The 25,193-nt window shown below is 43.1% G+C and overlaps 1 protein-coding gene across 8 annotated transcripts in view; it reads left to right on the forward strand.

Annotated features, from left to right (window-relative positions):
- Positions 1-25,193, forward strand: part of LOC310709650 (vitamin D3 hydroxylase-associated protein-like) — a 26,936-nt gene extending 1,743 nt beyond the window's left edge. For 2 of the 8 annotated variants that reach the window (XM_083509618.1, XM_083509616.1), the window contains 15 exons: positions 2,052-2,318; positions 4,207-4,320; positions 5,380-5,523; positions 5,927-6,060; positions 7,541-7,747; positions 9,720-9,760; positions 10,290-10,414; positions 11,338-11,463; positions 13,520-13,617; positions 14,496-14,595; positions 15,596-15,639; positions 16,115-16,154; positions 17,641-17,749; positions 18,095-18,240; positions 24,525-25,193. In XM_083509618.1, the coding sequence (XP_083365744.1) occupies positions 2,109-2,318; positions 4,207-4,320; positions 5,380-5,523; positions 5,927-6,060; positions 7,541-7,747; positions 9,720-9,760; positions 10,290-10,414; positions 11,338-11,463; positions 13,520-13,617; positions 14,496-14,595; positions 15,596-15,639; positions 16,115-16,154; positions 17,641-17,749; positions 18,095-18,240; positions 24,525-24,659 (1,773 nt within the window). In that variant the 5' untranslated portion in view covers positions 2,052-2,108 and the 3' untranslated portion in view covers positions 24,660-25,193. Of the gene's footprint in view, positions 1-2,051; positions 2,319-3,961; positions 4,321-5,379; positions 5,524-5,926; positions 6,061-7,540; positions 7,748-9,719; positions 9,761-10,289; positions 10,415-11,337; positions 11,464-13,519; positions 13,618-14,495; positions 14,596-15,595; positions 15,640-16,114; positions 16,155-17,640; positions 17,750-18,094; positions 18,241-24,524 lie in introns of those variants that run through there. The other 6 variants (XM_083509617.1, XR_014527610.1, XR_014527611.1 and 3 more) reach the window with 6 other exon arrangements.

Consider the following 25,193-nt stretch of genomic DNA (forward strand, 5'->3'; position numbering starts at 1 on the left):
GATTGGCAGTGACTCTCTGGGATTTTAGAACCAATATGGAAATGCTAAAGATTTAACGTTGAATCTACTGCATGCATAGCAGATGCTTGACCAAGGTTGTTGTGCTGTTTCTTTCAATGTGCACATGCTGGGATCTTTCTCTCTGTGTGTGCATAGGATGCTGACAATGTATGTATGTATGTATGTATGTATGTATGTATGTATGCATGTATGTCCAACTCTGCCCATATATGTCCAGAGCTAGGCAGGAGGTAGAAACTGGATGACTTCACTATTCCAGGATAGGGGCCCTGCAGTCTTCTACATGTTATTGGACTCCAGCTCCCATCAGCCTCAGAATGGTATGGTGGGCGTTGCAGCCCAGCAACATTGGGAGGGCCACAAGGTCCTCAACTTTGCATTATCCAAGCAGGAAAGCTAGATCTATTTATTTTTTAAATGAATTAAAATCCTGCTTTTATTAAATCGGCAGATGTAATAATTAACTCCATAATATTTAACTGAGGAGAAAGCACCTAATTCTGTATGTATTTGGTGAGCCTGCCTTAGTTGTGTCCACTCCACAATTGGTAGGTACAGGGCAGTGAAATTGTAGGACCGTTCCAAGCGCTCTGTATTCAGAGTCCTTAGCTTGATCCACTGAAAGGAGGGATGAGTTTCTGAAACGGCTATCTGAGAATCTTTCCAGAGGGCCTCCAGGGGAGAGTTAAACTGTCTGCATCCTTATCTATCTACCTAAAATGTAGAAAAACATGTTTCCCCCCTATCACTATGTGGAACTCTAACCCAAATGAGGCATTTCCTTTTATTTTTAAAATTGCTTATTTTGAAAATGCTTTTTAAAAATTCATTACATTTCACCTAAATAGCATGAAATATGCTTATAATGTGTGTGTTTGAGGCAAGAGGGAGAGAGAGGTGGGAAGAAGGAAGAAACATGCTTATTGTTGCATTCAGCCACACAGAATCACACCTGAAGTTCATACTTCCAAGTAGGGCATTAGGCAAAGTGAGGTGTCCATCAGCAGCAGAGGCTAGCAGGGCAGCGGCAGCCTGCAGCCATTCTTGAATTCCCCAGCCATTTCCTTCTGTTGCCACATGGTTTTTCCTGAGACATCTAATCTTGCTTGCTGTCTCAGGTGCAAAGGAGGATTCAGCTCCATCCAGAGACAGGTTTAGGGCATAGCTATCAACTTTCAGATTTGAAAATAAGGGATCAGCAGCCTCGAAAATAAGGGATCAGCAGCCTCACCTGTCCTGGGGACCATCTACGGCAGTGTTCCCCAACCTTGGGCCTCCAGCTGTTTTTGGACTACAACTCCCATCATCCCTTGCTAGCAAGACCATTGGTCAAGGATGATGGGAATTGTAGTCCAAAAACAGCTGGAGGCCCAAGGTTTGGGAACACTGGTCTACGGGATATCTAACAATCTGGGATAGCAGCAGGAAGCAGCGGGAAACGGCGCTGGAATAAGGGAATTTCCCGCAAAAAAGGGGGAAGGTTGACAGCTATGGTTTAGGGGAGGATGACTGTTTCACCCACATTGACAGCCGAGCCGAGAGTGCGCCACAGGGGTGCTTAAGCAGTGACTTAGAACAGAAGGCGAGAGGCAGGACAGGTGTGTGTGCCGAATTTTGGCATCGCACGGGGTGTCACTGAAATTTCAAAACCCAAAGTCCACCACTGTGCCATCATCGGTTTTGAATCATAGAATTGCCTGACATAGGGCTTGAACTTACGAACCTGGGGTTGAAAGTCTCATGTTCTACTGAAAGAACTATAGGGTTTGACTGCTGGTGCAGTTGGCTTCTGTACATGGAATTGTGGGGGGTGGGGTGTCATATTGTCCTTTGCCTCAGGGAGGAAAATGTCTTGGGCCAGTCCTGCTCTCCAAGCTCATTGTCAGCATTCGCTTGAGGCGAAGGCTGTAAATGTGTTCCTGTGCATTTGGGGACATATGAAATTAACTGCAGCTAGTGGAGAACAGTGCATATAGAGTAGCTTGATGGAATTATTTGGCCTTCACGTTATTTTTGTGCTGTCTTTTCAGAACCCCACAAATACTGTCTGCTGATCTGACTCTAGAAAGTTGCAGAGTGTTTCCACTATGATCCACGAATGGTTGAAGCAGTCATGGCCTCAGGTTAAGATTGACCTTCACATTGTCCTTGCTCTGACCAGCAGCACAGCTGCAGCTTTCTTGGCATTCAAATGGATGGGCCAGAATAGGATAAAAAAACAAATACAAGAGGCAAGAAGGAAGAGAGACCATGGCTTGGGTCAAATGGAAAAAGTTGTTCAGGCGTTTAAACAGCAGGTATACATCTCTTGGATATGTGTGTGATATTCCCACCGTAGACTTCTGTTATAGTGACATAGGTTGGAATAATTGTTTGACAAAGAAAAGAATTTCAGTGAACAATCACATTTTTAGTATGATCAGATTTTGATTGTTGTCGTCTGGGAACAACTGAAATAGAAAGCCTAGTAAATATTTGACATTAACAAAACTCTACAGAAGGAGTGGGCAACTCTTATTAGCCCAAAGACTTCATTCCCTAGAGCAGTGTTTCTCAACTGGGGGGGGGCAGGGCTATGGCCCTTGGGACCCCCCAGCAGGGCCAGATTTAAGTTTGATGAGGCCCATAGCTACTGGTCCAGCTGTCCTTTGTCAACAACAAATTGTCAGTGTTTTTTGTGTTGAATATATGCTATACAGTGGTAACTCGGGTTACATACGCTTCAGGTTACACACTCCGCTAACCCAGAAATAGTGCTTCAGGGTAAGAACTTTGCTACAGGATGAGAACAGAAATCGTGCTCCGGTGGCATGGCAGCAGAAGGAGGCCCCATTAGCTAAAGTGGTGCTTCAGGTTAAGAACAGTTTCATGTTAAGTACGGACCTCCGGAACGAATTAAGTACTTAACCCGAGGTACCACTGTATTGTAATTTATGGACCTAATAGGTATCTAAAGCCATTTGCACATGTTGCCATGCAACCAGTCCATGCAGAACGTAGGCACCCTATACAGTGGTGCCCCGCAAGACGAATGCCTCGCAAGAAGAAAAACCCGCTAGACGAAAGGGTTTTGCGTTTTTTGAGTCGCTTCGCAAGACGAATTTCCCTATGGGCTTGCTTCGCAAGACGAAACGTCTTGCGAGTTCTTGCGAGTTTGTTTCCTTTTTCTTAAAGCCGCTAAGCCGTTAATAGCTGCTAAGCCGCTAAGCCGTTAATAGCCGCTAAGCCGCTAAGCCGCTAAGCCGCTAATAGCCGCTAAGCCGCTAATAGCCGTGCTTCGCAAGACGTAAAACTGCAAGACAAAGAGACTCATGGAACGGATTAATTTCGTCTTGTGAGGCACCACTGTATATAGAAATGAGCAAACCAGTGATATTTTGGCGAGCAGGCTAGCATGTGGGGCCCATTACTTACATCATAGGAGCCAACACAACATAAAACACTGTTACTGTATGTAGGTTTTATTTTATTTGTTTTTTATCTTATATTTTGGAAATGTACACCCGGTTTTTTCTCCTTAATTTTTTTTGGGGACACTCCAAGAGAGTGGGGCGCTAAGTTATAGCTTGTGTAGCTTATATGTAAATCTGGCACTGCCCCCCCCGGATATTCCAAGGGGGCCACAGGTGAAATTATATAAGTTATAGAATTATAAAAATTTTAAATAAAACATGTTCTGTTTACAAACAAAATAGCTACCTTTCTACTGGTAGGACAGGGGAGGAAAGAAATAAGGTTGGAAGGGGGCCAGGGTCAGAAAAAGGTTGAGAAACACTGCCCTAGAGGGCAACCTTCCAGAGACAACATACCCAAGATAGGCTGGGGGAAGCAGTTGGGGAGCAGACAAAGCAAGGGATATGATTCCTGCCTTTTTTACAGTAGGTTGCACTCCAGCTATGCAAAACATCAAAAGTGTGTATACCCCACTCCCCCAACATCTCTCCAGTCTTTATCCAGGCATGCATGCAGAAGTCATTGTCAAAGTTCAAGTACAGATGAGTGCCATGCAAGAGCACTTGAGGAGACTGCTGCTCAGTGCCAGTGAGGGGTGTGGCCTTGGGAGAGGGGTGTGGCATAAGGAGGAGGTGAGTTCTGAGGTCTGGATAGAGAGGTCCCAGGGCTCAACTCCCCACCCCCTCTTCACATAGTCCACGAGAATTGCCATGTGGTATGCTGTCTCAACAGAATCCTGGGGTACAAGCCGCTCATGTCCTTTCACTGCCTCTGGCAGAGCTAGTGGAGAAGCTGAAGGAAGGGTCCTTGTCTCCAGAAAGCGTCCTTTACACTTACATGGAAAAGGTGAGAAGAATGATATGTTGTGTTCTTCACCATCTTGATACTTTTAAAATTGTATTTGGCAGCATAGAAATATTTTCAGATAAATCAATACATAGTTTATTTAATAGGTCCCTCTAGGACAAAAATGCCCATATTCACAGTAGCCAAAATATTTGGACATAACCCTGCACTATGCAATCAGGATTATTTCAGCAAATTTGCACAAACTTGTTTTTCCTAATTTAGTTGAAATTCCCAACACCACCTCTTACAATTAGGAATACTTGTTTAGGTCTTGGGTGTCTCAGTCTACACTTTCAGGTCTAAAGCATAGTTTTGCCAGATCATGATCACTTACTCTCTCCCTCTCTGGATTTCCCACAGTTAAGATCCATTACTCTTCAGTAAGCTGGGGGTTGTGGGAGCAACAACGGTATGATCAGGGCCAGTCCAAGACAGTTTGGTGCCTGAGGTTGAGGAAAGAATGGCACTTTCCTCTTCCCTCTCAAATTTCAAATACAGAAGCTAACTGGACCGGCAACTGAACCTTAGTTACACCACTCACGGGACAGCTTTCTCCACTATTCCTAAAGGCTGCAAGGTAGCTTAGAGTGAATGAGGCAGGCCACATGACATACCCACCTCTGTTTTGAATCCTTGGTGCCACTCCCCACCTTCTGGCATCTGCTGCCCAAGGCTGCTGCCTCACACTGCCTAATGGTAGAGCTGGTCCTGTGTAGGATTCAGTATTTTAATATTAACCGTGTAGTAATCTGTTGTTGGATGCATTCTTGTAGAATCAGAGTATGCAGTAGCTCATTTGTAAGAATCTAAGTATTGCTTCTTCCAGGCTAGTAAGATTTTGTGTGGCCACAGACACACTATGTCCCCAGCCCCACCAAAGGTATCTTGGTTGGAATGTCTGGCTTTCCCTGCACTCCTAGTTCTGCTTAGGGTTGACGTAGCAGAGAAGTTCATTTGGATTTAGATATCTGAAGAATGCAAAACACTGTATCAAAGGGACACATATCTATTACTAATTCATTCTCCACCTTGTTTCCCTTGCTTTTCACTGAAAAGGCTTTAGCAGCTCACCAGGAGGTGAACTGCGTGCGCCATTTTATTCCAGAATGTGAGCAACATCTCCAGGAGCTGAAGAAACAGAAGGAAAGGGGCTTGCTGTATGGTGTGCCTGTCAGTATCAAGGACCACATTGCATATAAGGTGATTGCATTTCTCTGAGTCACAATGGTTATCTAGAGTTGGGTGCAGATGGACTACTAAACGCCTAGGGCATTAAAGCTGGGATTCATATAAGAAAGCTTTGTAAGATTATGGTTAGAACTTCAAAACAGAGCACAACAAAAAACTGTTGACCGTCCAGCTATTTGATATTGCAGCGTATACTGAGATGGCAGTGCAAAGTGTGCTATTATTAAGAATGCTTTCAAGTATCACAGAATTCTTTGTTAGAATACCTAGCAGAAAATGCCCGTAAGCAGGGTATGGTGTTGGATAGTTATCAAAATGCAGAGCTAGTTCAGAGTTTTGTTTTAGAACTGCTTCTCTAATAGTTTGAAAAACAGCCACACCCACCCAGGCATTTAACTAGCTCCTTTGCTTCTAGGGTCATTTATCAACATGTGGCCTTGTCCAGTCACTTGGTGCCTTGGCAGAAGAGGACAGTGTGCTGGTCGAGGTGTTAAAAAGACAGGGAGCAAATCCATTTGTAATCACCAATGTCCCACAATCCTTATTGAAGTAAGTTGCATATGCTTTTTTGTGTACCGGTGTAAGTCAACCTTGTGTACTGAATCAATTCACACTGACTTTTTAACAAAATGAAATCATACATGTAAAAGTTTAGCACTGGCTCAAAATGTCAGATCCTGAGGCACATTATTCATCACCAGTGACGGGTATGAGATAGGTTGAAATGTACCATGAGAACACTGTGGGCACCCAGGTTGGCCGTTCAATTCCCTCCAAGAGTGATGGAACATCATTAACTCCCATTGTTCCCTAGAAAGTCCCAAAGTGCTGCCTGCTCTGGGTGGTGAGCAGCTGGAAGACTTCTGGAAATGGTAGCTGCTTAAAGGAGAAGGAGAGGATTAGCAAGCTGGAGGAAGTGTTGGACAATGCCAATGATTTGGTTTTGGCCACCAAGTGTAACGTGACCATCTTTCCAGATGGCAAAGCTGTGTTTATTTTGTTCCTCCAGGAGTTTGCAGTCATCTTTGACGCAAAGAGTGTAGATAGTAACAATGCTTGGGGTTTTTTTTAATTGGGTTGTTGTTTTTGTTTTGATTTTATGTATTTGTTATTTTATGTGAACAGCCCTGAGACCTTCAGGTATAGGGTGGTATAAAATTAAATATATTAATTAATAATGAGGAGGATGAGGATGATGATGTAAAACAGGGACAAGCCTTTGGCTCTGTATCTAGCATAGGTGAGAGGGATGTGCGTTGAAGGATCTTAAGATGCAGCAGAGCAACAGACATATTCAGATGAAACTGCATTGAGTGCTAGTCAGGTATCAGGTTGCACTGAGGCTTCTAGGGGAAAAAGACACATGGGTTGCATTTAACTAACTTTTACTCAGGGTAGACCCATTGAGATTACATAATGACCATGACTAATTTAGGTTCCTTAATTTCCATGTGTCTCCTCTTCTCAGTAAAAGTTAGTTGAATACAACCTATAATGGCCATTCCACTATCTTTGCAAATACAGAAGTCTGCCGTTATTTGGATCTGTCAACCTTTCTAGCACCTGGGTAACAGCCCTGATAGCCTGTTTTGAATTGTAGCTCTACAATGGAATGCATTCTTGGAAATTCCAGGCTAAATTAGTATTATGAGTATTTTTGCTCTTTCGAATATGGTCAGTACCACAGTTCTGTTGCTTGGGCATTTAAAAAATTGCCTAAACTCAAGGGTGGTATATCCTATTTCGCCGTTTGAGGCTTCTGCGGCTCAAGGTGAGTGCCTCACCCTGCCTCATCAGTGGGCCTGGCCTGCCTAAACTTGTTGCCAAGATATGGCTGCTTGTACCTGTCCTCTGTTTTCAGCCCATTATAGTCTGGTTGATGGCACATGTCCAATACAGGGTGTTAGTATTTTGTATGCTACTTATCTGCAGTTCCATTGTGAGTTCAACAGGCATTTATTTTTAGCAAGTGCCATGATTGCCTTCTAACAAACAAATGGTTAACTGCTGTATTTCTACCGTCTTGTAGCTATGACTGCAGCAACTCTACTTTTGGCCAGACAGTGAATCCTCGTGATCATAAGAGAGGCCCTGGTGGATCATCTGGAGGGGAAGGTGCCCTAATAGCTGCAGGAGGGTCCATTCTGGGATTTGGATCAGATTTGGGTGGAAGTATCCGTCTACCCTCTAGCTTCTGTGGTCTTTGTGGGCTGAAGCCAACAGCAGGCAGGCTGAGGTATGTACTGATAATATCGTAGCAAATGAATGGCATTCGTTGCTACAAAGCATGAAAATTCTCTCTCATAATATAAATATTGGAGACTTCGTTGGGAAAGATGATGAATGACTTCCTGAGTAGCTCTCGAACTTCTTAGGGAAGTGATCTGCTTGATGGCACAGTTTAAAAATTGTGGTAAACCATAGTTAATATTTACTGTGAACTTGAAGATGGTTCAAGAGTTGGTGGAACTGGACCATGGCAGTTGCAGTGATCTTCACTCGAAGATTGTTCTGACGCCACAACTCTTATACCATCAACTCAGTCTTTTGATTATGTGGTGCAGTCTTAATTGTAGATATGATCTGTGTTGCAAGATTGACATGGAAAGTTTTTGAGATTGCAAGATCCTTGCATCTTTCAGACCCCCACCTAAATGCAAAGCCTTTTCTGGCTACAGAACTCAAAGATCATAATCTCTGTTCTCATCCTGGTGCTCTGAGGGTCTAAGCAAATTGGCATGTGCAGCCTTATCTCCCAAGGAATGTGGATTTTCTTTAATCTAATGTTAAACAATCTCTTCTTTATCACTATTAGACATTGGAACTTGCTTTTCCTGATTCTGGTAACCTTGCAGAACCATCTTTCCAAAAAGTCACTCATCCTTCTCCCATTCCCACAAATTATATTGATTACATCAATAGCAGGACTAACAGTATACATGGCTATATTCACAAAATCTTTAGACAGTTTGCAACATAATATCTGACTTAATAAGGTGTGTTATGTCCAAACTGGGGGTTATAGGATTTTTCCTTCCAAACAAACTTTGATGTTAAGCTAAGGTGTGTTTTGGCTTACCTGTTGTGGTTTGTGTAAGCAAAACACATAATTATCCCTGATTCGGATGCCATGATAAGCCAGGAATCCTGGTTAAGCATGGTTTAAAGCCATAAAATTACTCCCATTTCCATCTGGTGTGGTTTTAGCATAGCAAATGCATGTGAATATTATACTGATTGCAATACTCATCAAACAATGCCAGCCTCTCTCAAATCCCATAAATCCTTTCCCTCTTAAAAATATTTACTGTGCATAGTTCAGCTTATAGTATAATTGTTGTTGTTGTTCATTATTATTAATCACCTTACACACAAGCATCTCAAGGTGATGCACAATTAAAAAAAGCTTAAAGCCAGTTAAAAGTGCAACAACAACAACAACAACAACAACAACAACAACAACAACAACAACAACAACCCAGCAGATATATTTAAAAACTAAACACCCCCCCAGGGCAGCACCCCATTTATGCAGCTGGGGAAGCTTGGCAAATGGACATTGATTTCGCCTTTCTGAGTGTGAACTAATTGACTCAGCAGCCTACATAAAGACAATTTTCCATTATTTGCATAAATTTGCTGCTAAGAAAACTTCTTCTGATAAATTATTGTGTATATCCTTTCTTTCAGAAGGAAGGGCAGGATATAAATTCAATTAATAATTGGGGAAATCTATCTGATTCAGTGATAGTGAACTGATTTCATTCCCCCCCCCCCATTGAAGAGGTTAGGTTCTGTTTCATTATTATTCTTGTATCTTTCTTGTCACAACTAACCACAGAATAAAACCTCGGATGGTTTCATTAGGTCATGAGAGTTATTTATAGTCCAAAACATCTGGAAGGCACCAGCATGGGGAGAGTTGGTTTATGGCATTGCTTTCATGTCTGGTAAATAGCACCTTTGGGGCAAATTGCTGGGGGCAATTTTCGACAGGAAACCAAGGCAGGGCCTTGATACGGCTTAGGGCTCCAGAAATGCTTTTCTTTCAACAAAAGTAGCCAGTCTGAGCATGCATTGAACATAATGTGTTGTTTGGGTGGCCATCCTCCAAGAAGCTGGCAGTACTTCTGGTGGCAGCAGAATTGTCCATGTATCAGATTTACTTTTTTACCAACTGCATGTTCTGCCATTTCTCTGTTCTACAGCAATTTAGGAGTAAGGGGCCCCATTGATGGAATACTCACAGGTAAAGGACCTCTTCCTTTTCTATCCAAATTCAGAAAGGTCTGAAGGATCACTTTTGATTGAATGCAAAAAGTGCATGTATGTGCTGTGGAAGGATGATTATTGGATGGGTGTGGTAGTTGAATGTGTAGTTGAAAGACACATTTTAACCACATTGGTGGGGTGAAAATATGACCCCCCTCCCAAGTGATGAATATTGGGTAAAATTTAAACAATGTCTGGCCCAGGTATCATTCCAGCTTGAAACTTATATTGTTTTTGACTAGCAAGTTAAAAGCGGAACCTGCTCTCACTTTCTCCCCCCACCATACTTCAGTTGGGTTCTTCACCCATTTATTTGGTGCAGTTGTATGTTCACTCATTCATTCACCCTTTGCCTTTAAAAAATGCAAACTTAAAAAAAAAAGGCTAGGGATTAGAATGCACTTCTGTCGTTTTGTTAGATGGTCATCATTCCATATCTGACAACCCCATATCCTATGTGTTGTGCATGATGTGCAACCATGTTCACCTTCTCTTTTCAATTGAAGTTCCAGGAACAGTGGGCCCAATGGCAAGGGATGTGGAAAGTCTAGCTCTGTGCATGAAGGCTCTCTTATGTGATGACATGTTCCAGCTGGACCCCTTCGTTCCACCTGTGTTTTTCAATGAAGAGGTACATAAAAGATTACATTGTGAATTGTTCAGTGTGTGGGAATGTTTTGGGTGATATTTTAGAGAACCCCATTGCTCCTGTAGCTGTAGACACTGCTCCTGAATTTGGTAGCCATTGCCAGAGTCATTGTAGATAGTGCCTTGGTAGCAACCCATGTTGCATTAGGAACTGTCTCCCCTTTCCCTACTATTAATTTTACTCATTCTGCATTAACTTGATTCCCCACTTTGCTCTTTTGCTCCAAAACTTCTCCATACACTGAAAGTAAACAGCTCCGTAACATAGTATTATTATCCTGCTCTTTCATACATTGAACAAATAATGGAGCTTTGCCTGTGAGTGTTAAGCAAGCCCAAGCAATTTTATATAACACCTTTCAATTTAAAGGATATGTTCTGCTATAAATTTCAGTTCCTGATAACAATTAAGGGTTGGGTTTTTGTGTCCTTGAACTCTGAAAAAACTTATTGCTTGTTGGGATAAAGTATAGAGAGAGGTGTGTGAGTGTTTGTAGAAACTACTCTACTGTGAACAGACATTGCTGTTCACATTAGTTGCTCCTCCCACTTTTGACTCTGGCTCTGTACACCATTGGTATGTGGCCCTCAGAAGATTTCCCAGAAGGAAATGTGACATTAGGATGAAAAGGGTTCCCCATCCCTGGGCTGAAAAATGGTGATTAGCCCATGATAACCCAATAAGCTTCATGACGTCATGACTATTCTGAACCTCCCCAATCCCAAACCAACGCTCTACTCTAGTGCTCTAGTTTAACTGTTTATGTGACTGCTGGTTTTGGTAGCAGCTCTGTGATCTTTGAGATATCTAGTTCAATGCACAGTACGAAAGCAATTCCCCCCCTCCCACCAATTGATTCCAAATCTATCCATCCATTGATGAAGATTCTCTCTCTTCTCTCCTAGGTATACTCTAGTTTCACACCACTTCGGATTGGCTATTATGACACTGATGGCTATTTTTTGCTCCCTCCCTGTATGAGGCGCGCTGTGCATGAAACCAAGAAGCTTCTCCAAGAAGCTGGCCACACGGTGTGTAGCTTTGGCACTGTTGCCCTTTGCATTTATCTGTGTAGCTAAGTACAAAGAAAGTTAATTGTAAGATGGTTGGCTCTACTTACACAGTACATTCAGTCCAGTTCCAGAAGCAGTCTACAAAGGGCTGTTGTTAAGCAGAGGCGTAGGAAGGCCAGGTGGTACCCAGTGCAAAAAATTTCTTGTCACCCCCCCCACATTGATTTTTTTTTTTTGCCTGCAAAAATGGTTTTACAATATTTCATATTTTCTTACAAAGGAATGTGGATTCTGAGCCTCTGATAAGAAGTAGGCGACTATGGACAGATACTTAAATCTACAGGATGGATTGTGTTTTGGAAAACGGCCAAATAAACAGCTATTTTCATGGAGGAGGGTCAAGATATTAACTGATATGCATGAAATTTCATATGTAGCTATATAATCTCTAGTGTAGTAAGATAAGTCCTTTGGAGCAGGCATTTTCCCCAAAAAGTTTTTTATGAACCACCTTAGTAGGGCAGTAATTGTTCCTTGATAATTTATCACCCCCCTCCATGATGGCACCTGGGGTGACCCACCCCCCTTTCCTACGCCCCTGTTGTTAAGTGCTGAGGACAAAATGCTCAGCCTGCAGAATACAGTTTTATTGGAAGCTGGAACTCTGGAAAAATCTAAAAAAGTTCTTTGTCAGCTTCACAGTGCCTTCCATTTTGGGGTAAATAGCAGTTTCAGAAGTAATTAATTCCCTCCTGGCTCTCTACAGTACCAGTCTTAACTACACACATACTTGGATAGCTAATTGAGAAAGAGTGACCAAAAGAAATAAAAGACATTTAATGTAAATGCATTGTCACCCTAAGGAATGAATTCAGTTTGCATTTATTTATAGGTGGACTTAGCTAATTCTGTAGCAATGCATGAACTGAAACACAGCCATCCTTGAAATTTGCACTTCTCTGAATCTTGCAGTGCAGTCCTCCAACCAAGTCATCATCCTGTTCTCACGGGGCTAACCAGTTGCTTATAGGAAGCCCACATGCAGGATCCAAGCACAAGAACACCCTCCCCACTTGCAACTCCCAGAAACCAGTATTCAGAAGCACACTGCCTCGACAGTGGAGGGAGAACATAGGGAGAATTCGTGGCTGGTTGCCATTCATAGCCTTATTATCCATGAATTTGTCTAATCCAAGATGGTGGCCAACGCTGCCTCCTGTGGAAGAGAATTCCATAGTTTAAATATGCCCTGTGCGAATAAGTACTTTCATTTGTCTGTCCTGACACTTCCAACATTCAGCTTCTGTGATGGGATGATGAGCTGCTTGTGCGTAAAATCCTAGTCCCTCAGAGTTTGGTTAAGTCCTCAAACCTCTGACTGTAACGGAGCCCCTTAAACATGGCTCCGTCAGTCACTGGCAGATTCCGACAGTGGTTGCTTTCGGAATCTCTTCCAACATAAATGCTCCTTAACGGAAACGCGTCTTCTGGACTCTCGGCGTGGCAGTTTCCGGCGAGGAGTGGGTGTCCCTATAGGAGGTCCTGAAACCTCCCCACTGTTTTCGCTGGAAGTGTCTCTGAGCCATCCCTCCTGCTCACTTTCCCTCGGAGCTCCTCCTCTCCCCCTGCTGGTTCCCTCTTCAGCTGCTGAGTCTCTCCCAACCTCTGTGAGCCCTTCCACTTCCTGTCCTTTCGATGGCAGTTCCCTGACAGCTTCATTGGACACACATGGGTTCTAGATTTAGGATAGAGGAAGAAACACTTTTCTCTACCACTTTCTTCACACCATGCATAGTCTTCTACTGCTCTATCATGCCGCCCCCTTAGTGGCAGGGGAAGGTGGTGGAGGTGGACTGCACACTACAAATTTGGCTCATAGGCTCCTGTATCTTGTATGTCTTGGGAAGGAAAGATGTTCTGTGCATGTGTCTGCATTCCGAGCAGACAAACAGCAGATGGGGAAAGAATTAATCTTGACCTCTGTCTGGAGCAGAGTTGGGATGTGCTTGTGAAAGACTTTGAGTCAATGAATTGGCACCTGATACTTGCTCAGTGACCAACCCTTTTCTTGCAGCTCGTTCCCTTCACCCCACCTTCAGTGGACTATGCCATAGATGAACTTTACATCAAAGGCCTTTTTGCTGATGGAGGTTCAACTCTGTTGGCTATGTTGTAAGTAACCGTGACTCTTAAAAGGCACTACAAGAGAAGAGCAAAGAGGAGGACAAGAACCCTAATCAAATAATGCTGTCCAGGTATTCAAAGCATGGCTGGTTCAAGACATTTTGCTGCCTGAGAGTGGAGCAGCCAATGATGTCACTTCCTGCCGCATAGTACATCTCAACCTTCAGAGTCAAACTCTGAAGGAGTCAAATTAGTTCACTATACAACAGTACTGTGGAAAGGGACTTGCCAATTAATACAGCATTCTTAGCATGGGAAACTTCCTTGAAATATCCTGTCAGATCAGATTAAAGAGTCATCGAGCCCAGCATTTTGTTTTCACAGGAACCAGCCAAATGCCTCTGGGTAGCCCAAATGAAGAACATGAGGGTGATATCCCACTTCCACTGTTCCTCAGCAAGTTGTATTTTGTCTCTGAATGTGGAAGTTGCATTTAACCATCTGGACTAGTAGCAACTTGATAGTCCAGTCCTCCATGAATCTGTCTAACCCCCCTTTAAAGCCATTTAACTGAATGGCTGTAGTCACCACATCCCAGGAGAGCAAATTTTGTATGTTAATCACACAGCTATCTGACTTTTAGAAGACATCTGAAGGGAAGTTTTTAATGTTTTTAGGGAAGTTTTTAATGTTTTATTGTGCTTTTAACATTCTGTTGGGAGTCGTCCAGAGTGGGCAGGGTATAAATATATTATTATTATTATTATTATTATTATTATTATTATTATTATTATTATCATCATCATCATCATCATCATCATCATCATCATCATCATGCTGCAGTACATTTTGTGAGAAATCAATGTTTTCTGTGCAAAAGAGAACTGGATTGCCCTATGTCACCTTCTTCCTCTGTTGCCTTCCAGTGAAAGAGATATAGTCGACCCATGCTTGAAACCCCAAGTGGCTCATCTTAGAATTCCAAAATTGGTGAGGAAAGTTTTGGCCAAGTTTGTCAAACCCTGGGTGAGTCTTGGACCTCTTTAGGTTTCATTTATATTACTAATCTCGTGCTGCTGCTGCTGCTCCAGAGAGAAGTTTAAGAACAACATTTTTGAACAATGTTCTTATTATAAAATGTTGTGTGTAAAATGAGAAATGAGCTACAATGGGTGTGTCATTTATGTGCATTTCTTCCACTAGAGCTACCACAGAAGCTATTTAGAGATTATGTATTCTGAGATATTGTAGGGCCCGACCATTTTACTTAGATTGGGAGTGGGAAAACTTTAGCTCACCAGTTGTTGCTGACCTACAATTCCCATCACCCTTAGCAATCATGATCAATAGCTGGGAATGATGGAAGTTGTGGTTCAGCAACATCTGGAGGGCCAAAGGCCTGGTTTAGGAGGTTATTCACTTTTAGGTGGTTATTTACTTTTGTAAATACATTTTGTATTAATAATTAAATAATTATTATTAATAAATAATTAATTTCTTCCATTATTATCTGGAACAATCACTGTGCCAACTCTTATCACTGTAGTTCAGGACATGATAGTATTGAGGGGTGGGGAATATTGTAAAACTAGAGGGACAGAGGTTCTGATGGTAGGCACAAGAAAAGAAAGATAGCAGATTTATCAATCTAGTACACAGGAGGAATGAAGAATTTAGCAGCTGGGACAGAAATAAGAATAGCAGATCTACCAAGTAACTGGCTGTTAAGACTCTGTTCCAACTGCAGTTTTGAAATGAAGGGAAGTCCAGGCGGACACCTGGTTTGTTCATCCCAGGCCAGATACCGCTAGTTCTATCCTCCATCATGCTTAGTTTAGGAGGTGGTAGACCTGCTGTTGGAGCCAGATAGCCTATAGAAATCTGTAGAGCTGGTAGACGGGCCTGCAATGGCCCATGAGCAAGAGTAACCTCTGGCTAGTATATTTGCATATACTAGGGGGGAAATTTGCATATGAAGGGGAAAAATCTACTAGTCCTAATGGATCCAGTTTTGTTTACATTCTAGTTTCCAAGACTGGCCAGCCATCTCAATGCACTGTGTGGAGTAAGGTAAGAGGTGCAATAGATTCTGACAAAAATACATAAATGAGGCCTGCACAAGATGTAAGGGATGGTGCCTTACATAAGATGGAGGGTGGGGAGGTTGATTTCCCCAACCTCCTTCTGAGCTAGATTTCCTGCTGCTGTAGTTAACTCAAAGTCTTATCATTATCATTCAACCTTGAGCTAGTATGACTTCAGATTCAGCAGCACTTGCTTGTGGTACTCTAGGAATGAACATTGCCAGATAACAGTGTGAAAATCAGGAACCCTTTGGGGCTGGATGTGAGGTCTGAAAATAAAAGGCATTTGTTATGTTAAATAGAACTTTGATGCTCTAGAATGTGGGATAATGATAATCTGTACAATAAGAATGCCTTGGCCAGCCTCAAGCTTGTCTTGTCTTAGGTACTTATGATCTTGCAGTGACAGTCTTCTGTCATTTTAATATTATCAGCTGTTTATTATGTCTTGCATGTTTCAGGTCTGTGAATTGCCTGTGGGAGCTGAATGACAAAGTGATGGTAACATTTTTGTGTGTGTGTGGTGGTGGTGGTGGGGAGGACAAATAAAAAGCAAAGCTTAATCTGGGCTGAGAAATCAGTTTTAATACAGAAACTGTATTATATGAATTTCACTCCAAGGGTTGCAACCAGTTTTAAGAGTAGTGCCCATATCTCTGTGAATATATTATTGCATGCCACCCCGATCTTAATGCAGTTCAAGATTCCAGGGGCTCCAGGTGTGCTTACCCAGGGTTTGTGTTTCCTTTAGGAATGAGGCCCAGTGGAGGCGGGGGTGTCTTTATGATATATGGTTTAGTTACACATATATACAACTTGAGCCTACAATGGAGGGTTCGCAGCACTAACACCCAAAAGGGCCTCTCATAGCTGCAGCCTTGGATTCAAACAGAAATCAGCCTTCAGCTTGCTGCCTTTTCCAGCCTGCAACCTTTCTTCCCCTAGGTCACATCATAACCAACCCTAAAGCTCTACTTCAGACACTGGCTTTGTCTTCTGACACTGAGTTGAGGAAGGGGTCCCACTCATTTGCCATCTGGCAAGCCGGTCCTCTCAATCCTCCAGAGAAGTTGGCACCTCTGTGTTCTTCTTATATGTTGTTGTAATTAACAATTGCAACACTTTGGAGATACTCTGGCTTTCTGAGAAACTGTTTTGAGCTACATGTTTTTAATGTTTAACAGACAATTGTATTTTAATATTTTTTTGGAAGCTGCCCAGAGTGGCTGAGGAAACCCAGCCAGATGGGCGGGGTATAAATAAATTACTACTACTACTACTACTACTACTACTACTACTACTACTACAGATCTATCTATACACATCTCTACAAATCAATTGTGGAGGGCACAAGGAGAAGGGGACGACAGAGGACGAGATGGCTGGGTAGTGTTTGCGAAGCTACAAACATGAGCCTGACCAAACTGCGGGAGGCAGTGGAAGACAGGAGTGCCTGGCGTGCTCTGATCCATGGGGTCACGAAGAGTCGGACACGACTAAACGACTAAACAACAACAACAACAACAAATCAATTTGTTACAAGCCAATCAGACTGGTAGTATTTTGCACCTGCTTCAACCCAATTTAGACAGGATGCAAATTGGGCCAAATAGGTTCAGAATTCAGTCAAATCTGGTTCACAGCACTACATACTAGTTTTGTCATCTAACCAGGGTTTAAATTTGCACTTTAGCAACCCAGCAGGGGGAGGGAGTATGACCTGTAAAATTTTAAATGACCAAGGCCCAAGGTACCTGAGAGACTCTTACAGACACCTCCTTCTTACAGCTGCACCCAAACTAATTCACTTTCAATAGAGATATTGTATGCAGCTTAATGGATATATCTATGCATTGGAGAAATGTCACTTGAAATAAGGTGGATTATGCTGGCAGTATTGTTCTCAACAGATAACAACCCCTGCAGTTTCCAGACTCTTTCTAACTGCTCATCTAAACTCTAACATGCTCTTGCACTGCACATTCAGGCTTATCGTAAAAAGTTTGTTGACCAGTGGAAGAAAAGCAAGCTTGATGTTGTCCTCTGTCCAGTTCTGGGACCTGCCTTTAATCTTAGCTATCCCTCAAAACTATTGGGTAAGCCTCATTATTCACAGAGTATGTATATTTCAATCACTTAAAAATAATAATTATGAAGATTATTGAATATCTGTTAAGAATTAGGACAGTTCTGAAATAGGACTGGACTTGCAGTAAGGCCCAGAATCTGTTTTTGCCATTCTCCATTATAAGCCAATACTGAGGCAGTGCAGCTATTCCTGATTTTCTGGGATGGGTCTGTAAACTGGGCCTCGTTTTCACTAATGTGGCTAACCTGTCACCACTTCAGGCTGTAGGCTGGGGATAGTTTTCTCTCTGTGTATGTGTTGTTACTTCTTGGATTCCATCAGACTGCTTCTTCTGCGTATTCTCTTTCCCCAGCTGCCATCTCGTATACCATGCTGTACAATCTTTTGAACTTTCCTGCTGGAGTTGTGCCAGTCACGACCGTTACAGAGGCTGATGAAGAGGAGCTGGAACAGCACCGAGGACACTTTGGTGACCCCTGGGATAAGAGACTGAAAGAGGTCTGTCTGGATTTAAGTGGTTCAAATACATTGACTACTTCTTGGCTATGGACTGATATTGTAATGGGAATTGGGGTTGCTCGTGCGTAAAGGATGCTGAAGCTCTAGGCAAAGTTGCCTGGCTAAACCTTTCCCTGGCTGGACAGCCCTTTCTCCATGGCTGTGTCAGTCACTGGCAGAATCTGTCAGTGGGCGTTTCCTGAACTTCTTCCAACATAAAAATTCCTTGACTCCCAGTCTCCGCCTAGCCTCCCTGCGCGGAAGCTTTCTGCGCAGAGTAGGCGTAGCCAGCGGAGGTCCAGGACTCTCCCCGCTGGTCTCTGTGGAAGAGTCTTGGAGCCCTCTCTCTAAAGTCCTTCCCTGATCTCCTTCCTCCCCGGTGTCACGCTGATTACCTTCCCCAAAGGGAGTGTTCTTTCTCCCTCTACTGGTCCCTTCTCCTGCATGGTCGGGGAGCCTTATCTCCACTCTCCACTCTTGGCTCCGATGGCAGTTCCCTGACATATATATATATATATATATTTGCTTTCGTAGATTTTCACGGGTATAGGAATGCAGGTTTTGGTGTCTTCGGGTGTCTTCCCGTGTAAGAGTTGGGGTGTCTAGGCGACAACTGAGTTACAGAATCTCTCAAATGTGTTAATCGCCAATGGATACCAGCAAAATAAGGTTACGAAGCTAATCCAAAAAGAAACACCCCCCAAAAACCAAGACACAGAAGAAAACAACGGCATGGCCCTCCTTCCTTATATCAAGGGCACTACAGATAAAATTAGCAAAATCCTCCATAAACACAATATCAAAACAGCCTTTTGCACCAACCAAAAAATAGCCAATATCCTCAGAAACCCCAAAGATAAAATCCAGTTGGAAAACCAAGGGGTCTATGAAATACCCTGCAAAGTCTGCCCAGCCACGTACATTGGACAAACAAACAGACGAATAAATGCACGTATCGCAGAACACAAGAATGCCGTCAAAAAAGAAGAAAAAACTTCCTCTCTTTTCCAACACATGAAAGAAACAGGACACGAAATTAATTTTGCAGATTCCAAATTGCTCTTTAACATGGAACATCACCACAAGAGAATAATCATGGAAGCCATCGAGATAGAGAAACACCCTCACAACATGAACAAGCGTGACGACACGTCCCGCCTGCCAGACATCTGGAAATTAGCCCTCCCCACAAAAACCGACACCAGAACCAGAGGCACACAGAACGCCATCACCAATCAACCACACCAGACCCAAACCCAGACCCTCTCCACAGATAAATTGCAGACACCATCCAGTAGCCAGACCATGGTGGCACCTCCAGATGCTGCACCCCCCTGCAGTCCCGACACAGATCTGGCGGGCACAGGGCACAAAACCACAGCTCGCCCCTATACACGAAGCCAAGCCAGAGCACAACTAAGTGCAGTACAGCCATCTTCTCAGAAAAACTCTTCACAAGCTCAAGAGGTCAAGACACGAAAGCTTTAGCAACTAATCCACACTTAATGACCCACCTAAGTGGTACTCAGAATATCACTCAAGAAATCACTCAGGATATCCCTCAAGTAATTAAGGAACAAAAGAATAAAAGGCACACTAACCTGGGAACTTCCTCTCTGCCCAGAACGTTGGAGGCCACACACCACACCCCCTCAACAGTATTTATAGGAACTCAAACACTGAGATCCTGCTCTGTTCCAGTAACAAGAAGCCGAAAGCACCAGCCTGAAGATGACGAGTGAGACCTCGTCGAAACGTCGCCTAGACACCCCAACTCTTACACGGGAAGACACCCGAAGACACCAAAACCTGCATATATATATATATATATATATATATATATATATATATATATATGCTTTCGTAGATTTTCACGGGTACAGGAATGCAGGTTTTGGTGTCCTCGGGTGTCTTCCCGTGTAAAAGTTGGGGTGTCTAGGCGACGTTTCGACGAGGTCTCACTCGTCATCTTCAGGCTGGTGCTTTCGGCTTCTTGTTACTGGAACAGAGCAGGATCTCAGTGTTTGAGTTCCTATAAATACTGTTGAGGGGGTGTGGTGTATAGCCTCCAATGTTCTGGGCAGAGAGGAAGTTCCCAGGCTAGTGTGCCTTTTCTTCTTTTGTTCCTTAATTACTTGAGGGATATCTTGAGTGATTTCTTGGGTGATATTCTGAGTACCACTTAGGTGGGTCATTAGGTGTGGATTAGTTGCTAAAGCCTTCGTGTCTTGACATCTTGAGCTTTGTGAAGAGTTTTTCTGAGAAGATGGCTGTACTGCACTTAGTTGTGCTCTGGCTTGGCTTCGTGTATAGGGGCGAGCTGTGGTTTTGTGTCCTGTGCCAGCCAGATCTGTGTAGGGATTGCAGGGGGGTGCAGCATCCGGAGGTGCCACCATGGTTTGGCTACTGGATGGTGTCTGTAATTTATCTGTGGAGAGGGTCTGGGTTTGGGTCTGGTGTGGTTGATTGGTGATGGCGTTCTGTATGCCTCTGGATCTGGTGTCGGTTTTTGTGGGGAGGGCTAATTTCCAGATGTCTGGCAGGCGGGATGTGTCGTCACGCTTGTTCATGTTGTGAGGGTGTTTCTCTATCTCGATGGCTTCCATGATTATTCTCTTGTGGTGATGTTGACACGAAGGCTTTAGCAACTAATCCACACCTAATGACCCACCTAAGTGGTACTCAGAATATCACCCAAGAAATCACTCAAGATATCCCTCAAGTAATTAAGGAACAAAAGAAGAAAAGGCACACTAGCCTGGGAACTTCCTCTCTGCCCAGAACATTGGAGGCTATACACCACACCCCCTCAACAGTATTTATAGGAACTCAAACACTGAGATCCTGCTCTGTTCCAGTAACAAGAAGCCGAAAGCACCAGCCTGAAGATGACGAGTGAGACCTCGTCGAAACGTCGCCTAGACACCCCAACTTTTACACGGGAAGACACCCGAGGACACCAAAACCTATATATATATATATATATATATGCAGGTTTTGGTGTCCTCGGGTGTCTTCCCGTGTAAAAGTTGGGGTGTCTAGGCGACGTTTCGACGAGGTCTCACTCGTCATCTTCAGGCTGGTGCTTTCGGCTTCTTGTTACTGGAACAGAGCGGGATCTCAGTGTTTGAGTTCCTATAAATACTGTAGAGGGGTGTGGTGTATTGCCTCAAGAGTTCTGGGCAGAGGGGAAGTTCCCAGGCTAGTGTTCTTTTCTTCTTTTGTTCCTTAATTACTTGAGGGATATCTTGAGTGATTTCTTGAGTGATATTCTGAGTACCACTTAGGTGGGTCATTAGGTGTGGATTAGTTGCTAAAGCCTTCGTGTCTTGACCTCTTGAATTTGTGAAGAGTTTTTCTGGGAAGATGGCTGTACTGCACTTAGTTGTGCTTTGGCTTGGCTTCGTGTATAGGGGCGAGCTGTGGTTTTGTGCCCTGTGCCAGCCAGATCTGTGTAGGGATTGCAGGGGGGTGCAGCATCCGGAGTTGCCACCATGGTTTGGTTACTGGATGGTGTCTGTAATTTATCTGTGGAGAGGGTCTGGGTTTGGGTCTGGTGTGGTTGATTGGTGGTGGCGTTCTGTGTGCCTCTGGATCTGGTGTCGGTTTTTGTGGGGAGGGCTCTTTTCCAACACATGAAAGAAACAGGACACGAAATTAATTTTGCAGATTCCAAATTGCTCTTTAACATGGAACATCACCACAAGAGAATAATCATGGAAGCCATCGAGATAGAGAAACACCCTCACAACATGAACAAGCGTGACGACACGTCCCGCCTGCCAGACATCTGGAAATTAGCCCTCCCCACAAAAACCGACACCAGATCCAGAGGCACACAGAACGCCACCACCAATCAACCACACCAGACCCAAACCCAGACCCTCTCCACAGATAAATTACAGACACCATCCAGTAACCAAACCATGGTGGCAACTCCGGATGCTGCACCCCCCTGCAATCCCTACACAGATCTGGCTGGCACAGGGCACAAAACCACAGCTCGCCCCTATACACGAAGCCAAGCCAAAGCACAACTAAGTGCAGTACAGCCATCTTCCCAGAAAAACTCTTCACAAATTCAAGAGGTCAAGACACGAAGGCTTTAGCAACTAATCCACACCTAATGACCCACCTAAGTGGTACTCAGAATATCACTCAAGAAATCACTCAAGATATCCCTCAAGTAATTAAGGAACAAAAGAAGAAAAGAACACTAGCCTGGGAACTTCCCCTCTGCCCAGAACTCTTGAGGCAATACACCACACCCCTCTACAGTATTTATAGGAACTCAAACACTGAGATCCCGCTCTGTTCCAGTAACAAGAAGCCGAAAGCACCAGCCTGAAGATGACGAGTGAGACCTCGTCGAAACGTCGCCTAGACACCCCAACTTTTACACGGGAAGACACCCGAGGACACCAAAACCTGCATTCCTGTACCCGTGAAAATCTACGAAAACAAATATATATATATATATATATATATATATATATATATAATTTTGAAGCTGATGAATTGTAAATTTTGGATGACATTCTACTACTAGTAATAACACATTTACTATATTCATTAGCCACATGTTGCGGCTGTATTTGAGGAGATTATTCTGTATTGCAACACAGGGGTTAGGATTTAAGCGATGTCTGAGCTGAACATTTCAAGTTCAGTGGCTTTCAAAACTTGGATTTTTATGTCAAATTGTATGATCCCACAATGTGGCATTTGATTTCAGAATCGAACTTTGACATCAACACCTGAAATTGTCTATTGCATAAATCAGTTAAGATGATATAACATATAAATTTACTAAATAAATACTATTGCAAATCATCTATCAAAACTGTCCAGTACTAACTGCTATAAGGGCATGAATGATGCAATGCCATCATCACGTTCCGCTTCTTCATATCCCTCATAAGCAACATCCAATGATGTGGAATGGAAATGGAGAAACACTGAGCATGATGATGACATGCCCCACATATGCTGCAACTAAACAGTTACAGGAGATGTGGATTTGGTGTGGCCATGCATTTAAGGTAATGTTGTTTGGACCTCGGTTGTTAAATGGTGACTGCTACATGTCGCTTTGAAATACTGTCTAGTACTGCATGTCACCTGTGAAATACTGCCACATGTTTATTACTACTGCACAATCACAAACAGCAAATGTATATACCCAGAGGATATTTGGAGAAGGAACAATTGCAAAAAGACATTCATTATACAGTCGTACCTTGGAAGTTGAACAGAATCCGTTCTGGAAGTCCGTTTGACTTCCAAAATGTTTGACTTCCAAAGCATGGCTTCTGATTGGCTGCAGGAAGCTCCTGCAGCCAACTGGAAGCTGCGGAAGCCCCAGTGGACATTCAGCTTCCAAAAGAACATTCAAAAACCAGAACAATCACTTCTGGTTTTCGATTGTTTGGGAGCCAGAATGTTCGACTCCCAAGGTGTTCAGGAGCCGAGGTACATCTGTATAATGTTTTGATGCAAAATTGTTTCAGCTTTAGGTGAAATACTGTGCATGAGAAATAGAGAATCATAGCAACATCTCTCTGATCCCAACTGACTGCTTCTGTCCTCTTTCTTTAAGGAAGGAAGAGTTTATGACAGGAGACTTGAGACAAGAGTTGCAGACAACAGCGGCAACATTCAGGACTGTGTTCGTTTTGTAACAGCAAGGGGGTCAAATTACAACATTTTTAGGCAACTAATGCAATCCTTAAAACTTGTTCATTGCATATTAAGTGACCAACAGGGCACAAATGGTTGTCTGAATCCATCTTCAAGCAAAAGAAAGGGGATAGCAGTGAATTATTTGGTGAATTATTTGGCTAACAGCCCAACTTACCCTGAACACTGACTACAGTTCAATGTCAGAGAGCAGTCCTGATGTTCCCTGTCCATGCAGGCACACAATAGCAGCTTTTAAAAAATGTATTTTGGCCAATAGCCCCCAAGGCAGCAGAGAGATAGAGATAGAGAGAGAGAGAGAGAGAGAGAGAGAGAGAGAGAGAGAGAGAGAGAGATCAGGAGTCTACCCTTTGATAGATGGGCAAAGCTTGATGATTGACCTCAGCTTGTCTTCAGAGGGTGAAGTCTGTGACCCTAAGTTTTCTGCCTTATTATGCATGCTTACTTGGAAGTAAGCCCTACTGAAGTCAGTGGGATTTACTTCAGAGGAAACAGGCACAGGATCAGGGTGCATCACTCTAGAAAGTTTGAGACCCAGAGCCTAAGCATTCCCAGTAACTCTGCTCTTTGAACATCTCTTGCAGGCTGTGAAAGGTGCTGTGGGGCTCCCTGTGGCAGTTCAGTGTGTGGCATTACCATGGCAGGATGAATTATGCCTTCGTTTCATGAAAGAGGTGGAGATGCTGTCCCACCAAAGGAGACTGGAGAAAGCCATTTGAGCCCAACAGAGATCATTAGCCTCTAAAGAAGGTAGTTGTCTCAGGGAAGCAATCTTGACTATCAAGAAAACATACATTCGGTTCCAGCATATCCTTTGAATTACGTTTTTTCCTGACCTTCTGCAACTGACTGAAGAGGGATCAGTAGTAGGCTGATTTGATTAGCTGCATACTGCTTTTGTATTCTATTCATTCACAGGGTATAAGTTTATCCAGTATCTAATATTATTTCCCATCTCTTTTTACCATCACCTTCTCTCTACAAATGAACACAGGAAGTCGCCTTATACTGGGTCAAATCATCAGTCCATATAGCTCAGTATTGTCTACAGCAGGGGTTCTCAACCTTTAAGAGAATGAGGACTCCTTTCAAACCTCATTTTTTTGTGCCCTCTCCCATGCTAATTGTTGTAATGTTAGGCTCCATTAATTGAGAAAATACAGAAAACTGTTATGAAGTCAGTACACAAGAATGTTTTTAAATAAATTCACTTTTTATTCATTGCAACAATAAATATATACTTTTGAAAAATA

The sequence above is a fragment of the Podarcis liolepis genome (assembly GCF_965112155.1).
Source record: "Podarcis liolepis genome assembly, chromosome: 6".
Lineage (NCBI taxonomy): Eukaryota > Metazoa > Chordata > Lepidosauria > Squamata > Lacertidae > Podarcis > Podarcis liolepis.